This window comes from Colobus angolensis, unplaced genomic scaffold (genome assembly GCF_000951035.1).
Source record: "Colobus angolensis palliatus isolate OR3802 unplaced genomic scaffold, Cang.pa_1.0 Scaffold190, whole genome shotgun sequence".
NCBI lineage: Eukaryota > Metazoa > Chordata > Mammalia > Primates > Cercopithecidae > Colobus > Colobus angolensis.
Window position 1 is genome coordinate 642,243 of NW_012115044.1, and position 8,834 is coordinate 651,076.

The 8,834-nt window shown below is 38.5% G+C and overlaps 1 protein-coding gene across 1 annotated transcript in view; it reads right to left on the reverse strand.

The window, feature by feature from the left end:
- The window catches only part of KIAA2018 (KIAA2018 ortholog), a 21,953-nt gene extending 17,902 nt beyond the window's left edge, over nucleotides 1-4,051 (reverse strand). The window contains exons 1-2 of the mRNA XM_011940578.1: nucleotides 4,005-4,051; nucleotides 2,521-2,549 (exon numbers count right to left, since the gene is read on the reverse strand). Coding sequence (XP_011795968.1) covers nucleotides 2,521-2,549; nucleotides 4,005-4,051 — 76 coding nt within the window. The remainder of the gene's footprint in view (nucleotides 1-2,520; nucleotides 2,550-4,004) is intronic.
- Between the last annotated feature and the right edge of the window lie 4,783 nt (nucleotides 4,052-8,834).

Here is an 8,834-nt window from a genome sequence, read left to right on the forward strand (position 1 = left end):
ATTGATAATAATTACATTCAAATTACAAACAAATATTTTTTTTTTTTTTTGTATTTTTAGTAGGGACAGGGTCTTGCCATGTTGCGTAGGATGGTCTCAAACTCCTGAGCTCAAGCTATCGGCCCACCTCAGCCTCCCAAAGTGCTGGGATTACAGGCGTGAGCCACTGTACCAGACCTTAACATTTTAAAGACCATCATTGATAATAATTACATTCAAATTACAAACAAATAGGAATTGCTAATATTTCATTACTATTAGGTCATCATTCTATTACAGTTCAAGCAATTACTAGAGATTTTAGCGATAATCAAATTTAAAGAATCCACTAACAAACAAGTCATTAGAAAGCTGTCTCTTTATGGCAAATGGGCAAATAAGGCCTTTCTAGGCAGATTAAAGAACCTTAAAACACCTTTTTGGATGACTACTGGGCCTTTTTGGAACAGAAACAGCTATTAGTTATGACTTAAAATACGTAAGAAAGGGCACTGGTTTGGTTTTCTCTATGGGATCTGGGATCTGGACTCTCCACTTTGGCTATGTTGGATCTTTCCCATCAAAGAAACAAAGCAACTGACAGCTTCTCAATCAACTGTGAAATGTTCCAGGCTTATGTGTTACAAATTTAAAAGAGGTCAAAGGACAGAAGACATTATACAAATAATTTCTATAAGACACTGTAAGTGGAACCATTAGTATTGTCTATTTTCTATTACAAAGTTTTCTAAATCATTCCTTTTTAACAAATGATTCCAGCGCTTCTAAGTAGATGATCTTTCAGTAGCATGGGTGTGACTTGTCTTGCAAAATATATATATTTTTTGCTTTATGATCTAGCAGTAAGAGCATCCTTCTTTTCTTTCTTCCCCCACCCGCTTTTTTTTTTTTTTGCGACAAGGTCTTGTTCTGTTGCCCAGGCTGGAGTGCAGTGGCACAATCACAGTTCACTGCAGCCTTGACCGCCCAGGCTCTAGCAATCCTTCCACCTCAGCCTCCAGAGTAGCTGGAATCATAGGCATGCACTACCATGCCTGGCTAATTTTTTTTTTATTACTTGTAGAGGTGGGGTCTCCCTATGTTGCCCAGGTTGGTTTTGAACTCCTAGGCTCAAAATATCTTCCTGCTTTGGTCTACCAAAGTATTGGAATTACAGGCATAAGCCATCACGCCTGCCCTAGCATCCTTTTCAATGACACCTAATTAGTCTTTCTTAGTAAGTTATGATAAACAGCTTTTTTTTTTTGAGACAGAGCCTCACTCTGTCACCCCTGGAATGCAATGGCATGATCTCAGCTCATGCCATCCTCCGGCTCCTAGGTTCAAGCAATTCTCCTGCCTCAGCCTCCTGAGTAGCTGGGATTACAGGCATGCACCACCACACCCGGCTAATTTTTTATATTTTTAGTAGAAATGGGGTTTCACCATGTTGGCCAGGCTGGTCTCAAACTCCTGACTTCAGGTGATCTACCTGCCTTGACCTCTGCAAGTGCTAGGATTACAGGCATAAGCCACCATGCTCGGCCTATAAGCACATATCTATGGCACCATGTGACACGTGATTCCAATAAAAAAGGCTTAGCTCTTATGATCAAAAAGATTAATTTATACAGCCAAAAAAAAATTAAAGCAATAAACTGTGCTTACCTTTCCTCTGAATTCTCTAATAATAGTATTTGTTAGTTTCTAAGAGTAGATTTTATAATGCAAGGAGGTTAAAAAAAGTCAACATTAAGACTTTTTACCCCTTGCTGAAAAATGTAGTTTCAAAGGCAATAAACTCTACATTCTGAGAAACAGCAATATCCCACCATGTTCAACATACTTTTCCATAGATAAAATTGTCCCAAGGGTCCTTTGCTTAGACAAAGGAAGGTATCATTTATAGAATAATAAAAATTAGCTTCTAAAATAATATTTTTTAGACCTGAATGCAGTCCGTGATAGAAAATAAGATGCTACACAGTGTGCCAAATTCCAAACATATGCACAATTAATTTTATAGATGTTTATCTGGCTTTGGCCTATAATTTCAATATCTGAGATAAAATCCAACATTTATTTTCTATACTTTTCCCCATAATTGAGGACTCCAGAACTTAATTTAAGACTGTTCACATTGTAAGGCCTAAAGGATCTATAGCCTGCTGCTCATCTCTTACGTATACCTCTAGGCAGTCAGCCCCCTCGGGAATTGTTGCAAAGCTACATTCCCTCCATACTATCTAGGAGAATAATATCTGGACTACCTTGGTAGGTAAAATCACTTAAAACACTAGCTCCAGGGATACAGTAATCTCTTAAAGTATCTAAACAGACTATGAATCAGAAGATGATAAGCAAGCCATCTTCGAGAGACTCAGGGAGCATTTTGTCAATTAAAAACAATAAGGGAACATTTTCCTAAAACATAATGAATAGTGATTCCTTGCTTATAACATAAAAACTTATAATCAACTGCAGTATGATTTCATTTTGAATGCAAAAAATGCTAACAGGTAAAATTTAAATTGTTTCTACCTGCATTGTGTGTCTCCCGGTTTTTCTTTCTGAAACAAAAAATACAGATAAAAGGTAACATGAAAATAATGGGAAAGTATTTTTACCACTTTATACTTTGAGAATCATAAAAATAAATTTTATGAATTTGTATTTGTTGCAGCAATAAGAAACAATCTGAAGAAACATTTCCGTAATATATATTATGGTATAAAAATCTAATGGCAGAGAACCTCAATACAAATTTAGAAACCACAATTTCTGGAGGTAACTACAACTCTCTATTCTTCCATACCCAGAAGTCATAAGCTGGGAAATGAATCAATCACTGAAAAGCTTAATTAACTATTTCAAAATGTAACTTAGGTGGTGGTAAATTCATGACGTGATGTGCCAAGTAGATGATTTCTGATGTTTGTCCTGCACCTGGGCCAATACGGGTGTGGGTGTACAGGAGACACAAGCAACAGTAGAGAGTAGTTTTGTAACCCCTAGGGAGGGAGACGTTGCAGCCAACAGCACCCGTGCACAGACAAGTGGCATTTGAGCTATCTTGTATTCATGTACTTTAGGTTGTCCAAACTCTTAAATTTTCTTGAAATCCAATCTACTAAAAGCATTGACCTTCCCTTTTATACACAATTACTCAAAACATTAGCATTCTCTAACAGCTATTTGGTAAGGAAAGAGAATCGTGATTTTAATATTAGTAGAAGCATTGGCCATGCAATTCTAAGCAGAAACATTGCTAAAGGTGCTAGAAACTCAGAAAAAAAGGTTATACAAAGAACCAGAAGTAATATTGTTCTGATATGCATATTAGCATTAATGGATTATAATGTCACAAAATATCTATTCAAACTGACTACAGCCTAAATGAACTTAGGTTATACAAAAATTAATACTATGGGCAAGTGAAAATGTCGTTAGCAACAAAACATTTAACATAGATTTGGTAATATATTAACTACTGACAGTCATTCTTGTTATACTGCTAGTAGAATAAGAACAGACCATTTTTTTTCCTTTTTTTTTTTTTTGAGATGGAGTCTCTGTCACCTAGGCTGGAGTGCAGCGGTGTGATTCTGGCTCACTGCAACCTCTGCCTCCCAGGTTCAAGCAATTCTCCTGTCAGCCTCTCGAGTAGCTGGAACTACAGGTACGTGCCACCATACCCAGCTAATTTTTGTATTTTTAGTAGAGACAGGCTTTCGCCATGTTGGCCAGGCTAGTCTTGAACTCCTGACCTCAGGTGATCCACCAGTCTTGGCCTCCCAAAGTGCTGGGATTACAGGCATGAGCCACTGCACCCAGCCAGGATGGAAAATTTTTAACCTTATACCTTTTTCAGTAAATCTGTATTTATCTAAAAATATTTTTGGAGAGTAATAATTTCCTAGGTATCTAAATAAAAGTTCTCTAAGGACTACCTATGTGGCAAAATAGGAACTAATTCTGCTTCTTATCTGCCCAAAGTATATTACATTGGGGCTATGGATACATACCTGTGCTGCTTTTTTGTAGGCGTCTCATTCTCTGTCATTTCTGGCATGGTTACAGTAATAGGAACCTACGAAAGGATAGAAAGACACACCAGAAATCTTAGTCATTCTAGAATCTTATAAAAATTGATCAATAGCCATTTGATTTGAATATTAAAATGCTAAAAAAAAAAAACTGACATTGAAAAGCATTGGATTAGGTGTTGCAGATAGAAGTATAAGAAAATAGGATAAAAGTACTATAATTAGTAAATGTGGAAAATGGTGAATATCAATTGTGAGGTATAGCCAGAAAGTACTTGAGAAAACTTGAGTAGAAAAAATATCACTGCAGGCTTGGAAATCAAGAAAAGCTTAAAGGGGATGTGAATTTGAGCAAGAGCTGGAAAGAGAGAGAACATACTTGAGTTGGGAGAGTATGCTATTTGTTCATGTGAAGTGTTATACAGAATTTAAACTAAAACAATGGTCCCCAGCTCTGAACACAAAAACACCAAACATGACAAGAGCACAAACATGTAATATTCCATACATGAAAGCAAGCATTCATTCATTCAGTCACTCATTTGTTGGGCTTTAACTTCAAACTGCTAGAAGTCTCACATTATCATTTGAATGTCATTAAAATCTGGGCATGAAAATTCTATATATATTTCAATTATCAGGCTACTAAATAATACATGCACTATTGGAAAATATATACATATATGGAAAAGGCCGGAAAGCAAATACATTAATATATTAATCATAGTTAAGTAAGGGTAGTGATATTTTGGTGATTTCATTCTCTTCTCCGACTTTCAAAAATTTCATAATGAAAGCTGTGACACTTTTATATCCCAGAGACTGACAACTGTATTAGTCCATTCTCATGCTGCCATAAAGAAATACATGAGACTGGGAAATTTACAAAGGAAAGAGGGTTAATTGAGTTACAGTTCCACAGTGCTGGAGAGGCCTCTGGAAACTTACAATCATGGTGCTCTGTCACTTCTTGAACACTTTGCTGCTTAGAAATTTCTTCTACCGGATAACCTAAATTATCTCTCCCAGGTTCAAAGTTCCACAGCTCTAGGGAAAAGCAAAATGCTTCCAATTTCTTCACTAAAGCATAGCAAGAGTCACCTTTGCTCTAGTCTCCAAGAAGTTCCTAATCTCCATCTGAGACCACCTCAGCCTGGACTTCATTGTCCACATCACTATCAGCATTTTGGTCAAAATCATTCGACAAGTCTCTAGGAAGTTCCAAACTTTCCCACATCTTCCTGTCTTCTTCTGAACCCTCCAAGTCTTTAGGAAGTTCCAAACTTTCCCACATTTTCCTGTCTTCTTCTGAGCCCTCCAAACTGTTTCAACCTCTACCTGTTACCCAGTTCCAAAGTTGCTTTCACATTTTCAGATATCCTTATAGCAGTGCCCCACTCCCAGTACCAATTTACTGTGTTAGTCCATTCTCACGCTGCAATGAAGAAATGCTCAAGACTAGGTAATTTATAAAGGAAAGAGGTTTCACTGATTCACAGTTCCTCAGGGCTGGGGAGGCCGACTTACAATCATGGTGGAAGGGGAAGCAAACATATCCTTCTTTACATGGCAGAGGGAGGGAGAAGTGGCGAGCAAAGTGAGGAAAGCTCCTTATAAAACCATCATCTCATGAGAACTCACTCACTATCACAAGAACAGCATGAGGGTAACGGCCCCCATGATTCAATTACCTCTCACTTGGGCCACTCCCATGACAAATGGGAATATGGGAACTACAATTCAAGATGAGATTTGGATGGGGACGCAGCCAAACCATATCAGCAACCTTTCAAAACGAGTCTACCAAGTTGGGATACCTGCTGTGGTACACTGGAGGAGGTGCAAGTAGTGTGGTTTCCCATTTTTTTCTCCAAGAGACAGAAAAAGTAGCAAGTATGAAGTCTGAAGTCAGAAAGCATGAGTTTAAAATCTGTTTCTGCCACTTCCTAGCTGTCAGGTCTTGGGAAAGTTACATAACCCTCAGAACCTCAGATGCTTCATCTACACGTGAATCATAATAACAGTATTACATTTTTGGATTGTTCCAAGCAGGGAATGAAATTTTGCAGGGACAGCACAAGACCATGTTGCCTAGTAGTAATAAGGATTTAATAAATGTTAGCTTTAAATGTTAGTGAGACATTTCAGGTTAACTTTAGCCCTAGGGAGGAAGGAGAAAGGTCCTGGGAAATAAGTAGACATGAATGCAGGAAGGGGAAGACAGAAAGTACTGACTGAAGCAGCCTGTGGAGAAACGTGTCATCAAAACCCATGTCCAGCAGCTTATTCCTATTCCACCTTTTCCCTACCATTTATGAAGTACCTCTCAGCCTAAAAGCAATGAGCTCAAAATAGGTAGCCATATGGTGATCGTGGGGGACATGTAATTAAATAAATAAATGAATAATCCCTGTGACCTTCTCACCTAAGGGCTTGCAGAGTTTCTTCACTTTTGATTCCTGGCTTCCAATGCCTCCCGTTTCTGATCCAAATGTATCATCTTCTGCCAGAAGATGGTCTATGGGTTATGCTTTCTTCCTACTACACAAGAGAAAAATCAATGAATGTTTATAGTTGCGAGGTGTCCATTAGCACCACGTAAGGCAAGGGCTGACAACCTATGGCATGCAAGCACATTTTTAGTGCCACGAAGGATAATCCTGAATTCTCCCCACCACTTGAAAGCAAATCAATAGAGTTGCTCTCAAAAGTCACTTTCCTATTTGGTTACCAATGCTCCACTCCCACAAAGATGGTAGTCTTACAGCCATTGGATGGTCCCCAAGAGGTGATTCTCTGTTTTCTCTTATGCAAGCTCATTGTCCCTTTGGTCCTCACTAGCTGCTGGTTACTCAAAGTCCTCCACTTGGGTCTTACCCTAACTTCTGTCCTCAATTCTAAAATTATCTTTCCTTCAATTTCCTACCTCCTACTTCTCTCTTGTAAGATTGCCTGAAAACGTACATAGGGACCTTCCCCTAAGGCAGTGACACTAGAAGACAGTCCTCAGACCTTTGCATTGTATGTGTTCTTTAAAAATGTAAATTTGGGGCTTCATTCCAAACATGACAAATGAGAGGTCCGGGTAGGGCCCAGGAATTTGCATTTTCAACAATCTCTTTGGGTGATCTCCCGTCCTCTCCCTCCCCTCCCCTGCCTTATCATCCCCTCTCCTTCCCTTCCCTTCTCCCTCCCTCCCTCCCTCGCTCCCTTCCTTTCTCTCTTTCTTTTTTGTTTTTGGCTTTTTAGGTACAGAAAAATTTTAGAAACTTCAAGAGAGGGATGTGAATTTTAATAATGCCCCAGGTGATTCTGATAGGAAAAAGTTGGAAACACAGGCAGTTATCTTTAATTGGTGAAAGTTCAAGCATCTGCCCAATATCCTAGTTCCAGCCTTTCCCCTGCAGCCCTTTTGAAAGTCTGCAGATAATTTCACATACAATTAAGGTACATAAAGGAAAAGTTCTAGCTGTCTAAACATCTAGAATCTTTTTTTTTTTCTGGGCTCAGTCCATAACAACCAATATCTACAATCTTAAAGTCAATGACACTAAGGGTCTATCACATAAGTAAACATTCTCTGCACTCAGGTGAAAGCCAGGAATTTAACTGAAAGAGGAATACAACTGTAAATCAAAATCATCCCATTTACCAAATGCCATTATGAATATCCATCTCAATGTAAAATTATTCAGAGGTCCAGTGTTCATTCTATTAAAATTGCATTCCTGATGCTAAAAAAAAGAGCATCTATGGAAAGTAACTATACAATATTTTCATAAATCCCTGTTCACTTAACAATTAGCTTATTAATAAAGAAATTATATTTTGAATATATTTACATAAATACAAATATACACTTTAAAATATTTAAAGTGTCATTAAAAAATTTTTTTAGTTTTTAAAAATGTTTTTAGGGAAAAGATTTTGCTTTGTCATCCAGGCTGGTGTGCAGTGGTATGATCACAGCTCACTGCAGCCTGAAAGTCCTGGGCTCAGGTGATCCTCCCACCTCAGCCTCTTAAGTAGCTAGGAATACAGGCACACACACCACTATTCCCAGCTAATTTTTTGTAGACATGGGCTCTCGCTATGCTGTCCAGGCTGGTCTCTCTCTTAACTCCTGGCCTCAAGTGATCCTGCTGTCTCAGTCCTCCAAAGTGCTTGGAACCACTGCACCTGGTTCCATTAATATTTTGGCTGCATTAGTTTCTGAATGCCAAAGAATTACATTAGTAATCTCTGAATTATTATGCTTTTATGGAAGAACTATTCCTGAAGTTAGTCAAACCCAGTACTTCTCGAGTGTGGTGCTCAGATAACCTGCATCAAAATCGTATTTTTCAAAACTTTTTTCCTTGAGGTAAACCTTACATATAATAAATTGCATAAATCTTATGTATAATATTCAATGGGTTCTGATGAATGCACACAACTGTATGACCCAACCCCATCAAGGTACAGAACATTATCACCAGAGAAAATTCTTTTTTTTTTTCAGACGGAGTCTCACTCTGTTGCCCAGGCTGGAGTGTAGTGGCACAATCTCTGTTCACTGCAACCTCTGCCTCCTGAGTTCAAGCAATTCTCCTGCCTCAGCCTCCCTAGTAGCTGGGATTACAGGCACCCTCCACCATACCCAGCTAATTTTTTATTTTTAGTAGAGATGGGGTTTCACCATGTTGGCCAACCTAGTCTCAAACTCCTGATCTCAAGCAACCCACCTATCTTGGCGTACCAAAGTGCTGGGATTACAGGTGTGAGCCACTGTGCCCGGCCTGAGAAAGTTATTTCATGACCCTTTCAAGT